Consider the following 14,936-nt stretch of genomic DNA (forward strand, 5'->3'; position numbering starts at 1 on the left):
ATTATACAATGTAGAAAATAGTAAAAATAAAGAAAAACCCTGTAGGTGTCTCCAAACTTTCGAATGGTACTGTGTATTTGATTGCCTACCTACAGAAGTCCTCAAATTCAATATTAAAAAGCTAAATGATCCTTGGTATGACCATCTTAAAACAATTCCATATGTTACTGACTCATAGATGAATCAGGAGGATGTCAATAACAAGTGGGTTGATTTGGGCCTTGATGAGTGCAGACAGCTGTCCTTACTGGCGGTGACAACAATTTTGGACCCCCTTGTGGCCCCCCTAAATGTGGAGTATGAAATAATTTTTACATAACTAATACTTGCTATCATTCTTTTTTTACATCCGTTATTAGACAGTGGCAACGATGATGATTATGAACATGGTCTTTTGTCTGCTAATGCCTGCAATGCAGTGAAGAAAACTATATGACAACAATAACGTCTAATGTAACTGGCCCCTCTAACAGTACAACTGGCCCCAGCTTGCCCCCCCCCCCCCCCCCCCCCCCCCCCCCCCCCCCCCCCCAGTTGAAATGGTCTAGAACCGCCACTGTGTCTGCCTTGATTGTTTTAGATAGATTTGACCAGCAAATTTATGAGATCAATTACGAGTCTTGCTAGCTGCCTACCTAATGATGCTGGTATTGAAAACAACTTTAACATAAAAGATAAGCTTACTCGTTTTCGAAAACGAGACATTTCGTTATTTTCGTTAGCCTTTTACTAATTTAGCCTACATAAACTCTTCGTTAGCCATGTGTACAAATAACAATTTCACGTCAAAATTCAACATCACTGAGGATTCTTTTCAAAATCCCAACTTTTTGTTTTCTTATTACCGACAGGCCTACAGCTTTGACGTTAGGACCAGGGTATGGGGTGGAATAGCTACGCCTCAATTTGGCGCTGTCCAAGGTTCTGCAATCCACAAGGCGATGAGCGTTTACCAAACCCGCCCGGCGTCAGAATTCAAAATGACTGCCACTCATGTTTGAATCAACACAATCTGCTATAGTAAAGCATGAAGAGTGACTGATCGACGGTGCAGTTTTATTGAATCTACTAAAACCCTATGTAGGCTATATATAGCCTTGCCGTCTGCATGGTGGCTGCATGGCGCAGAGAAACGTTGGACTGCCCGGAAAGGATTCATGTGGTTCTGAAAAATCTGCGTTTTGAGGTCAATGCATTGTTTACCAGCTCGAATTCGAATCGATCTGCAAAATGGTTTGTGAAAACTTTTTATAGGTATAAGCCTATCTGATACACATATGTGAATACCGCTTGTTGACTATTCTGATTTCTAGACAGTTTGACACAATACAGTTAATGTAACTCTGAATAAGGAATAACTTTAGTAAAAACGACTTAATTTTGCTAAGAGTTATTTTAACAACATCACACTAAGCAAGCATTCCTTACTATGCTGTGCAAGACAAATTGGACAATTACACTGTAACTGCAATCACCTCCTCTTTAGTAAATCTTATTGTCAAACTGGTAAAAAGAAATCTTTAATTGTCCTACATTTATCTGGTTCTTGAAGCCATTGTGCGAACAGGGCACCCGAGGTTCATTTGCGAAGTGAAATACTTGGGTCGCATCCCAAATGGCATCCCTTTCCCTATATACTCCCTTACTTTTAGTGGGATATATAGGGAATAGGTTGCCATTTGGGACGTAGTCTTGTCATGCAAAGCGGAATACAAGATGCTGTATAATACTTGACCTTTTCAGCATAATTGTTGCAGCAATGAAATGCAGGGAGCGCATTCAGAGCCCGGCTGAATAGTCTTTTCCCTCATAAAGGAACAAAAAGACACATTTTTATACCTTCGTTTTTCATTTGGTTTTGTTTCTTCTGTGAACATTATTATTTTAATGGCTATAGTCTACTCTAGCTGCAATCAGTCAGCATTCTGAATGGGCGAGGAGCGGAGGGAGAGGAGACATGAATTGCAGAAATGTCATGTCTCCATTTGTTGTTGTATGGGTGAGGAAATGCATCGTTCCACTGATGATTTGTGTTTTAAAATGTACACGGGATGGTTATTCTGCGGATTTCATGGGTCATTGTTGGAAATGAGCACTCGATTTCCTGAAAATGTTATTCCAAATGAATCAGTCGAATAGACCTACATTAACCTTCATATAAATTGTATTACAGTATAAAACAAACATTTTCATTTTTCTTTGATGAACTTTTAAGATGTTCTACTAGGACTACTTCAGTTGACATGGATCACCAATAGTGCTCTCGCAAAATAGGACTTATTTTTCGTTGGTTGCAAAACATCCTTTAGTGCCGCTTTACAAAAAGGCACTACTGCACTTAACAAGACCCAGGTCGGGCAGGCACGGCTGTCAGTGAGGCTGTGGACATGCGTAGCATCTCAATCACAGGCTTTCATTGATACAGACGTTAATTAGCCACATTTCTCTGTGGCCCGGCAGCCCGGCTGAGCTAACCTAAAGTCTGCTCTGAGACAGCTGAGAAGCCACATGCCATGTGGGACTGGGCCCCTCTCCCATCACACTTCCTCCTTACTGGAGAAGCTCACATGATGGGGTCTGAGGAGTATTCAATCACATTCGAGTTGTATATATTCGAGTGGGGGTGGTGGAAGTATGCGCGTCAATGTTATTGCTCTTGTTTAATTGTGGTACAAACTGTCCGCTATAGGTATGGGAATGCTTTTATTAATTAAGAGGTTTCATCCCGCTCCAACAGGGGATTTGCCATGCATGGCCTTGTAGGCTACTGTACCAGCGGGGATCCTTTAGTAGCTACTGAGCCATTACTAACCGTGTTAACACGAAGTCTTTACTAAGTGGCGTGTAATCGTCTCTTTTCCCTGTCTCACTGTCGAATCCCACCATCCCCCACTAAAACAGCTGTTTCTATATTTCAAACGGCAAAAAAGGTTTAGCATAATGTAACTTAATTCGAGGACATTGCAAGACACCTACTGAGCTTCAGTCTGCTCTCACAACGGGTTTACTGATCTGGATAAATGTATTTAGAGGAGATGAAATGGAGGCTCTCACTCCCCTGCCACAGTCAAATTGAGAAATAGGGCGTTATTAGGCTTTAATACAGCAATAATGAACCAACCACACCAATTACGGGAAAGATGCGGCTGGGCAATTTTTCGCCTCATTTACACAATTGACTGAAGTTAGAGAAACGTTGTTTTGACAGTTGCTCCGATTGACCTGGAACAGCAACAACAAAAACATCCGTTAGAATCTTCATCAGGACTAACGTGGATATGAACATATTGGAATTCCGACAGAAAAGCATTATGGGAGATCAAGGACACATTGAGCAAACTGCGTTATTGGGTTTTATTATCAACATGGTCTCATTGTAATATGTAAAAAATGGTGATATTTACCGTTGTAGTCATGTCCAACACGAATGTCACATTTTTACCCTATACCCTAGTTTACAAATGGCCTTGTCAGTAGGGAGGCATTATGGGAACCCTATATCACATACCCAAAACGCAGTCTTCTGTAGGCCGTATAGATGGTGAGAAGTGTGCCTATAGCCAAACCATTTCCCTACGGAGGGGGTGAACAAAACGAGTCAAAACGTTTCTAAAATAACTACCCTAACAGTAACAAGCCAAAATAACAAGCAATCCAATCAATACACTTTATTCCTAAATAACCTCGGAATTACCATGCCATGACAGCATGATGAGTTCAGACTGAAAATAATCCCTCTAAGTATATGTTTAACCAACAGGTCTATACGGGTCGGGGCTGCGAAAGGCAAAGCACGTCTGTTTAACTCAAACCAAAAGAAAAAAAAAGAACGGCAGCCGAATGAAAAATACCGGGGGGTGAGGTGTGAGGTTGGAAAGGCTAGAGCATTAGAACCTGTTGAGACGTTGGTAGGCGTTCCACGTTCGTTTTGTTCTAGAACCTCTAATGAAATATGCAATTAAGACAGATTCATGCGACACAAAAGGCACGGCAGTCAAAAATTGCCCCACTGTCGTTCGATAATTATATAGTTTGCCCTGGCAGCGGGCTGACTCGTGCCGAGGCAGGTGGCGATAGTCCATCATGCAAATGGGCTTGGCTGTGTCGACATAATTAGCCTCTGCGAGCCGCTTAAATGAACAATTAGCTAACATGCAATTCGGTCCATGCAACGTGGTAGTTCTCCTTTGTATTGTATTTCCCGCCCATCAGTTGAATGCAATGAACACTGTAGGATTTGTTTCATAGGTCAATACTCAGCTGGCACATTTGGTTCCTTGGAAGTTGTGGGAACATATGTTTTTGGTTTCACATTGATTGTGGGAACGAAGCCATAAATTGCCTGAGTGGTAAAACTGGACGTTTTTTGTTCTGAGATCAGAATGATAATAAGAAATGTGCCTGTTCTGAGAATGTTTATTTTTTAGTTGCAAGGAGGTTCTGAGAACGTTTTACTCTGGTTCCTTGAACGCTTTCCTGGGAGGTTTTATTAACGTTCTGAGAATGGAAATGATATGTTATTTAGAGGTTTTTTAATAACTTCCTTAAAACTGTCAGTGAATGTTTCAATATGACTTTTAATACAACTGCTAGTTTATTGTAGGTTAACTTTTTTGAATTCCAAGCACAGATAGAAATTAATTTCCTTAGGCATTAATCATGCAAACTCATGTATTTCTTTTATTGGGAAACGGCATCAGTGAGATTTGTTCGACCCTGTAATCTTCTGTTCTCTATCAATGGAATTAGGCCACTACGCCACCAGGATGGAGCTAGCATGCTATGTTTTATTTACGCATACAAAGCAGTTCATTTTATTCTATTCAAACAGATCCCATTGCAAAGAAAACAAGCACTCATTAAAATCAGGTGTGGCCAATTAGTGGGCGGGGCCAACACACCTGAACACACTTAGCAAGATAGAGGATAGAGTTTTGTTGATGCTCAGAATGGAATGTATATGTTTAATAACATTCTAAATGGAAGTTTTCTTGTGGTTTTTATAAAAAGTTTTCTTAAAGTTCTCAGAACAGTTTGAGAACATGACTTTAAATAAAACCATGAGGAAACCTGTACGAAACGTTATGCTGAAGTACTGAAATTCCCACAGAGGAACGTTTTCTTAACATTATCTGAACTATTTGCGAACATTCTCCAATGTCAAACCAGTTGGAGAACATTCCTAGAACATTACCAAAATTGAAAATAAATGTAACCATGTTTGAACTTTTAGGAAAGTTCTGTTAAAATAATGAAATACCAAGAAAATTGTTCCTTAAAAATATATATATATATATATTTTTTTTTTTTGTCAAGTTCCTTTAAATGTGCATAGAATGCTCCAAAGCCAAGCAACTATCCTAATCTGCACTATTCCCAGAAAGTTGTGGGAAGGCTATATGTAAATTAACCATAGGACAGCCAAGCTCTAACAAACATATGGTTCTAAAAACGTTATGTGCTAACTGGGTATTAATAAGCTAAATCTGAGGGAACGGAACTCGTTGGTGGTACAAGCCCATGGAGACACAGTCGGATCTCTGTGTTTGGAAGAGCTGAGTAGGTTATTATCAGTTAACAAGTTCAATACATTTAATTCACACCCCATGGCCATATAACTTTAGTCAAAGTTACGTTTCCTCCCTTTTGATTAGGCTATTCTTTCAAGTCACTGTATAGTTTTTACTTTAAACTGGGTGCTTCGAGCCCTGAATGCTAATTGGCTGACAGCCGTGGTATATCAGACCGTATACCATGGGTATGACAAAACATTTATTTTTACCACTCTAATTACGTTGGTAACCAGTTTATAATAGCAATAAGGCAATTCGGGGGTTTGTGACATATGGCCAATATACCACCACTAAGAGCTGTTTCCAGTTACTCTGCTTTGCGTCGTGCATAAGATCAGCCCTTAGCCGTGGTATATAGGCTATATACCACACCCCCTCGGGCCTTATTGCTTAATTATACTGCCATCAACAAATCAGACATTAGGCAACTTTAAACCCTAGGACGGGAGTAATCAGGACCCCGTTTCTGTTAATGAGAGGAAACATGCAGAGGGATACACACACAGCCTAATCAGTAGAAGCTGTCGGACAATACTGGTTTAATGTTCAACCGATGGATGGACTCTGAACGCAAAGAAGGGAAAATGCAAGTCAATTAGAATCCCTTATGACAAAAACGATTTCATTTCACATGTGATCACATTTGATAACATGAAACTGCACATCTGAAAACTTTATCTCATGTGAAATAAATGTGGGATGCAACGTTTCAACCATGAAACTACCCGTGACAACATTTTGAAAGTTTTTCACATGTAAAACGGCAATTGTACATCAGAGAGAGAGATTTTTACGTGTGAAAAAGTCACGTGAGGCGAAACATATTGTTCTCCTCACATGTGAAAAGGTGAACGCTGTACATGTGAACATATGCTTTCACATGTGAACAACTGACCTCACATCTCTCTTTTGTTGACGTGAACTTTTTTAAAACAGCTATTTCACATGTTTTTTTTTGTAAGGGAAGTAATGAAATGGTATGTGGGTTTTTAAAGTAAGTTCTGCTAAAATAGTGTAAAAATATTTATTCAACAAGAGTATGATTACATTTGACATGATCACTTAATACTTACTTTTCAATATTATCCCACCTGGGGTTTGAACTCACAACCTCTGGATTTGGAGTACACTGATCTTTCTGCTGTGCCATAAAGTCTGCAGCATTATCAGAAGTCCCCCTACACATTCATTAACTATAATACATCTCTGTACTTTGCAAAAGAGTACAATCTGCACTGCCATTGTAGTTATCCGTTTTTTTTCAGTATTCTCTCATCATTGATTTAATTGACTTATTTCAGCAATTTGAGAGTTTTCTGTATAGTTGTCTAATGTTGGTGAGGCATATTATTCTGTTTTCATGTTACTCCTCGATCACTAATAAATATAATTGTTTTTGTTGAGTGTATTATACACAGCTGAACTTTACTTTGAAGTCCAAATTGTAGGAATACAGGTGAAATCAGTAAATGACAGACATGGTGGTGTCGCAGGAAGATTGGAATGCTGTGAACAAAGACATTAGGAGTTCAAACCCCAGGTGAGGACATGTTGAATAATAATGATTGTATAGATAAACATGCACATTGTAGTCATATATGTCAAATATGTAAGTTGAAAACAATGACTATTTAGTGATGTTCCCGGCAACACCTAACCACTCATTTTAGTTTTCTGCTCATCACTTGTGAAATCAAATTGTCACGTGAAAATTTGAATCCTCATGTGAAAGGTTATGTGATCACATCTGAAAATCCACATGTGAAATATTGTGTGAACTATCACGTGACGTGTTCCAAAACAAAATGGTTTCACATGATTTCACATCAAATATTACATGTGCAAAAGTGAAAATGTTCCATATGTGAAAGATTGTTTTTTCCATAAGGGATCCTCGTTCTGTGTTTGCCTTGAAACCATTCAGTCTATCTGTAGCAATTACTTCATTAAATGTCATTTGTCGTCCTAGCGTATAGGTTGCCCTAAACAGCCACAACAGTTGTTTAGTCCCAGTCATCATTTTAACAAGACCTAATGAATGTGATGGGACAGGACAGCCGTCTGGCTATGCAATGAGTTGACAATCCCTTGAAGTCACTAAATTAGGTTAACACATTGCACAGTTGCACAATGAAATCACTGAAACACTTCAGGAGGATTTTTTTGGGGGGCTATTTCTTTATAAATGTGTAGATTCTAAAGCTTACAACATCATGAAGTTTAAAACATAGGCCTATACCATACCACCCACTACAGACTGAATATGTAGGCTATTGTGCGTTTATTGATGTTATGTTTAGAAATAATGTTTTTGATCACTTTTGAAAAAACAGGGGTCAAGGGATTTTATTTTGATCAGACAGAACTGAATTTGTGACACATATCATTTGGAAAGTATTCAGACCCCTTGACTTTTCCACATTTTGTTACGTTACAGCCTTGTTATAAAATGGATTACAAATTATTTTTGCTTTGTCATTAGGGGGTATTATGTGTAGATTGATGAGGGGGACATTTTTTTTCTCATCAATTTTAGAATAAGGCTGTAATGTAACAAAATGTGGGAAAAGTCAAGGGGTCTGAAAACTTTTTCAAAAATGCACTGTGTCACGTATTTTTTGTATTATCTTTTAGTGTGTGATCACTGTTAGCTTGACTCACTGCAGCTACTACAACGTTACTCGGCTTCTGCCAGAGGCCTTCCTCCTCTAGACTATGCGGTTGCTATAGCATTCTCAAGCACCATTCTACTAAATCCCCACCCCCACAAACCTGCTCTGTGCACTTGTCATAAATTAGCCTCAAGTGAAACAGCTCAAATGATATTTGGAGCAACTGGATTAGGCTGGACATGGCAGGGGCACTTTGGTGAATCATACCTCACAGACACACACTCTTCAACTTCATATTGTGTGAGTGACCCTGAACCTACTCTATCTGTATACAGTTGATACACCTGGCGTGTCCATTTCTGGTTTTGTTTTTCTTACATAATCCCAGCGATGGGTTTGCTGTTATGTGGTCACATTTGGCACCAGTGGCAGATTGGCAACAGACAAAATCTGTATGCAGCAGAAGAAACATGTCTCGCATGCAGAGCCTACGCCTCGCCCCTATATTCCAGTTTGAAGTGCAAACATATGTGACGACCAGGCTACTGAGAAGAGCTCTGATTTGTTGACTAATTGAGAATGGCCCTTCAAAATGGCCCCTAAAGCGAACCACCACTGTAGACAGGCACCTCCAGGTTTAGCAGTGAACAAGTGGAAATTTTTATAATTCAACCCCCTTTTCTATGAGCCCCATCTTTGCCAAATTGAATGCCGATTGAAAATAATTTTACAGCTCTTGACTTGTGCGATTCATTGGCTCTCTGGATTTGTTTATCACTGTCACATTGCCACTAGAATGCCAATAAATGCAGTTAAAGCTGAAGTAAATGCTTCACATGATTACTACGCATGGTTGCATGGTCATTTTGTGGAGAATGTGTACAGGGTGAAGGAATAATGACTATATTGAAATATTTTCAAAAATGGCGTGTTTTTTACTTTTGGAGCTTTTCAGGACAGCCTGTTAATGTTGTGATTCTTTTTTTGGAAGGTTTTGAATTGACAAATCTTTTTTTATTTACTTATTTACTTATTATTTACTTATTTATTTATTTTTTATTTTTATTTACCTTATGCATTGACATGGATGTAACAAAAAAAAAAGCATTGATAATATACTCAAGCTTGGTAAATAGTCGGTAGATGTAAAAGCATCACAACATCCAAGTGTATTGATTGCTTTTGTGCTCAGGGAAGTAAAGCACCAGGCAAAGAATCATTGAGTTTGTCTTTTTTCATACCTTTATAGAAGTTCATACCTTAGGAGACATTGATACATGTTTTCAAATACTAAAGCCTACTGAACATACCCCCCCTTACCAGCTCTCCTTACCCTTGCCCCCCACCCCACCCAAGTCAACCCCCCACCCTATTCACCTCCCACCCCAGCTATTCCCCCGCACTCCACCACAGGACCAGGACCAATCGCACGCTGCGATTTGGCAGAAAATCAATAAAAGGGAAAATCTGTTCTAATCATCGGTACATTTACCATCACAATCAACAATCAAAGCCAAGACCCTGGCGCTTTATTTGTAGGCCTGAGCCGCCCAATTTACCCACTGTGAGACGCAGGCTAAATTAGAACCTTTGGTTCCTGTTAGCTGCTCCTAATGGCCCTGATTTGTGAACTGCTAAATGAGGTTATGTAAATGGCTCCTGAGTGTAGTGGAGTCTAGGCAGCAGAGGAGGAGCAGAGCAGGGGCTCCCAGGTGACAGGTGCAGTCGTCCCAATGTGGGGGCAGGGTAGAGAGAGGGAGGGAGGAGGGGGGAGATGTAAGGGGGGAGGGGGATGCTGGCAAGAAGCGCTGCAGGGCCACTGACTAAGTGAGAGTGAGAAATGAGGCAGTTTGACTGCACATTCCTCAAAACGTTGAGTATTGCCCTACATTTATTTGCCCCACAAAATCACCTTTGATACCTAAAATGGCAACAACAAAAAAACGATGGGTAATATTGCTACCGCAAGAAATAAAAATAAAAATATGTCTTTGACATTTGGCAATTGCTTCACCAATTAGTCACGCTACAAAGATCCATATGATGCATCCATCTACAGCATGCAGACAAACAGTCTTCCAGACTGGAGTGCTCATAGTTGTGAGGATATAATAGCAAGACAACTATCAGCATGCTTCTTCTCCCTCTCAGTGGAAGTAATGCTGCAGAGTGATTGGCGCACTCCTCCGATTCACTGCACTTCACTTCTGCTCCCTGTTTAGACCCCCCATGACCCGGGTTACTGTCACAGCTGAGATGGGAGAGAGAGGGGGCTTCTTTCTCTCTTCCCCTATCTTCTCTTTCCCTCTTCTGATTCTTCTCCCTTTGTTTAGGCAGTAGGCATAGGGACTTGTGTTTACCTACCTCCATCACAAGGTTGCAGTCAATTTTATGTCAATTCAGTCAGGATGTAAAATTAAACTCCAATTCCAATTTGACACTAAAATACAAATTCAAATTTCAATTAAAATGTTTCTCATTGGACTTCCAGTTTGCTTCCAAAATGAACTGAATTGAAATGGAATTGATTGCAACTCTTCTCGCGCCGTAGATATTTTATTAAGTAAATACTGTATATGTAATGAGAAACTTTACTCAACAAAAAGGTGAAAGAGGTAAGTCTGAGCGTCAGTCAGGCTCTTGAATGTGAAGCCGGATCTTTATTATATTAAGAGGTCCAATTGAACATGGAACAGCCTGGGCTCTGGTGTTCGTAGCTAAGCCTCTATAGTACTTCTGTTGATTGGTGACACAGTCAGTGGTGGGAAAGAACAGAACAGCACTATAACTGACTGCTTTAAAAGCCTAATGAGTATTCTCATTAATGCTCTCAACAGCGTAAAGTGGAACTTTTACGTAACTTTTTTTCATTTCACTATTTGATGTTATTAACACATGTTAAGGATGTCGTTTTCTTTCCCACTGTAATTGCTTCATTTAGTTGAAATAATGTAAAAGCTAAAGGCTATTTAAAGTTGCATTTGTTTCACCTGTCTGGTTGTTTATATATTTTTATTTATATATTTATATTTTATTTGTGTTGTCTTTTTTTAAGGCAAAAATACAATTATTGAAAGATAAAAAAAATATATATAAATATATGCATTTCATTTTTCATGAGACAAAGAGGTATCTAGGCTATTCTACCGTCAATTGTCTGCTGTACAGTTTGCGTTACAGGATCACTCTGTGAGATTTACAATGTTATACAATGTTGAAAATAGTGCATGTTTAAAAACCTCGCTGATGATCAACATATGTGGTAGGTCAGAAATACACGGCCTGGTATTAGTCTACAACTACTTACAGTTCCACATTTTACTGTGTTTCTTTTTCCTTTATTTAAACTGTTCAACTATAGTTCTACGTCAGTCCAGACACATGACATTACATGATGTTGTTTTGAATAGGGGAAGTACGACTAGCACTTCTTTTTCTTTTCCCTTTGTCACTTTTGTCTAGAAGACTGGAAAAGAAAACAGAAAAGAAATGAATTAATCAGAGAAACAATCATGGACAACGTTCTCTTTGTGCTAAGGAGTGTAGCTGAGAGTGGGAAATATCCCTGGCATCTCGAGTATAGGTGTGTGCGTTCTGAATATTGCTCCCAAACTGAAGCAGGAAAAATATCAACGCCTATCAAATCCCCATACAAAAATATAACATTTCAGAAGCCAACACTACTCTCTCCTTTCCTGTCACTCTCTCCATCTCTCTCTCTCTCCCTCCCTCATTTTCTGTCTCTTCCTTTATCCGTCACCTACTCTGTCAACATCATCTGCTAGTGGAGACTAGACAGACGGGCTAAATAAGCAGCTTTTTACTATGCTGCAGGTGGCTGATGGTAGAGCAGCAAGAGGCAGCCTCAATCCCTCTTCAGATCCCCATCTCCCCACCACCTCCACCACCTCCACCACTTCATGCCAGCCTCCTCCGTCTTCCATCCTCCCGACTCCAACACAAACTCCTTAGACCTGTGAATGCACCAATTCCTGTCCTGAATAAAGCTAAAACCATTTATCATAGAGATCAAATATGAAGTTATCCAGTTTCTAATGATTACAATAAACGTGTATTTGTTTAGCACCTTTAGCACCAGTTTGTGCAAATATTGTTTTGGATTATTTCAATGGTTATTTATTTTGTTTCACAGCACAATTGCAACATATTTGCTGAGCACAGAATCATATTTAGAATCAAATACAGTACCAGTCAAAAGTTTGGTCACACCTACTAATTCAAGGGTTTTTCTTTATTTGTACTATTTTCAACATTGTATAATAATAGTGAAGACATCAAAACTATTAAATGACACATATGGAATCATCTAGTAACCAAAAAAGTGTTAAACAAATCAAAATATATTTTATATTTGAGATTCTTCCAAGTAGCCACCCATTGCCTTGATGACAGCTTTGCACACTCTTGGTATTCTCTCAACCAGCTTCATGAGGTAGTTACCTGGAATGCATTTCAATTAACAGGTGTGCCTTGTTAAAGGTGAATTTGTGGAATTTCTTTCCTTCTTAATGCGTTTGAGTCAATCAGTTGTGCTGTGACGAGGTAGGGTTGGTATACAGAAGACAGCCCTATTTGGTAAAAGACCAAGTCCATATTATGCCAAGAACAGCTCAAATAAGCAAAGAGAAACGACAGTCCATCATTACTTTAAGACATGAAGGTCAGTCAATCCGGAACATTTCACGAACTTTTAAAGTTTCTTCAAGTGCAGTCACAAAAATCATCAAGCGCTATGAGGAAACTGGCTCTCATGAGGACCGCCACAGAAAAGGAAGACCCAGAGATACCTCTGCTGCAGAGGATAACTTAGAGTGACAAGCCTCAGAAATTGTAGCCCAAATGAATGCTTCACAGAGTTCAAGTAACAGACACATCTCAACATCAACTGTTCAGAGGAGACTGCGTGAATCAGGCCTTCATGGTCGAATTGCTGCAAAGAAACCACTACTAAAGGACACCAATAATAAGAAGAGACTTGCTTGGGCCAAGATACACGAGCAATGGACATTAGAATGGTGGAAATCTGTCCTTTGGTCTAGTGAGTTCAAATTTGAGATTTTTGGACCCAACTTTAAGACATGAAGGTAAGAAAATCCGGAACATTTCAAGAACTTTACTGTCTGTTGTGTCTGCTGTGTCTTTGTGAGACGCAGAGTATGTGAATGGATAATCTCCGCATGTGTGGTTCCCACCGTGAAACATGGAGGAGATGAGATGTTGTGGTGCTGCTTTGCTGGTGACACTGTCTGTAATTTATTTAGAATTCAAGGCACAATTAACCAGCATGGCTACCACAGCATTCTGAAGCGATACGCCATCCCATCTGGTTTGCGCTTAATGGGACTGTCATTTGTTTTCAACAAGACAATTACCCAAAACACCTCCAGGTTGTGTAAGGGCTATTTGACCAAGAAGGAGAGTGATGGAGTGCTGCATCTGGTGACCTGGCCTCCACAATCACCCGACCTCAACCCAATTGAGATGGTTTGGGATGAGTTGGACCACAGAGTGAAGGAAAAGCAGCCAACAAGTGCTCAGCATATGTGGGAACTCCTTCAAGACTGTTGGAAAAGCATTCCAGGTGAAGCTGGTTGAGAGAATGCCAAGAGAGTGCCAAGCTGTCATCAAGGCAAAGGGTGGCTACTTTGAAGAATCTAAAATGTAAAATATATTTTGATTTGTTTAACACTTTTGTGGTTACTACATGATTCCATATGTGTTATTTCATAGTTTTGATGTCTTCACTATTATTCTACAATGTAGAACATTTTCAAAATAAAGAAAAAACCTTGAATGAGTAAGTGTGTCCAAACTTCTGACTGGTACTGTATATATTTGTTGAAATATATTTTAAGTAATTTCTGTAAAAGTCAATTGTCAGTCAATCATACACAGTCCGTCAGAAAAATGAAATGAGCAGCTAGCTCCTCTCAGTGTGGGAACATACAACCACAGCATGTCAAAAGATGTCAAGTAACCACGGCTCAGCATGTCAAAAGATGTCAAGTGTTACAGTTCCCTTCCTGCTGCAAGGAGAGAGAGAAAAAAACCTAGAAATGAATTAAAGTGAAAGGCTTGTCTCTAAACCCCTTCCTAAAATGATTAACCCGTCCACCAGGACATTATGAGGTTCAGCTCTGAGTGCTCATGCTTTCTTATTGCTGTTAATTGTTCTTTTTCTGTTGTTGCCTCTCTTCATCAGTCTCCCCCCTCATTATATGAAAAGAGGGGAAAATGTCGACCTGAATAGAGGAAGGAGATTTTCCCACAGTCACTTAACAGAGAAATTCACCATTGTAGACCAGGCAGGTTCCCATCCCTTGTCTGACACACACACACACACACACACCTCCAGCACAGTTTGATAGACAGTGTTTTTATAATTGAGTGACCAGTGAAATTGAAAAAACTGAGAATAATATAGTTTTGGTAACAGGGTGAGTATCCCAAGTCATTCACTTTCTGTCAAACTGATGGACCATTCACTCAGGTAACACTTCAGTGTTTAATTGGTATTTTATCATACAAACTATGTCCCAAATGGCACTATAGGGTGCACTACATTTAAGCAGGGCCCATAAGTCTCTGGTCAAACGTAGTGCACTAAATAGGGAATAAGGTGGCATTTGTAATTGCCTGGGAATAATTCAATTCACAATTACGAACCATTTCAATAAAAAATATATGTATATAATATCTTCAGATTGGAGATTAATAAACCAAATGAATC

The 14,936-nt window shown here is 39.4% G+C and overlaps 1 protein-coding gene across 1 annotated transcript in view; it reads left to right on the forward strand.

The window, feature by feature from the left end:
- Window positions 1-917: 917 nt before the first annotated feature.
- Window positions 918-14,936, forward strand: part of mbip (MAP3K12 binding inhibitory protein 1) — a 30,501-nt gene continuing 16,482 nt past the window's right edge. Inside the window, 1 exon segment of the mRNA NM_001173821.1 lies at window positions 918-1,233. Within this exon segment, the coding sequence (NP_001167292.1) occupies window positions 1,231-1,233 (3 nt within the window). The 5' untranslated portion in view covers window positions 918-1,230.

Source organism: Salmo salar, chromosome 01, assembly GCF_965601325.2.
Source record: "Salmo salar chromosome 01, fSalSal1, whole genome shotgun sequence".
Lineage (NCBI taxonomy): Eukaryota > Metazoa > Chordata > Actinopteri > Salmoniformes > Salmonidae > Salmo > Salmo salar.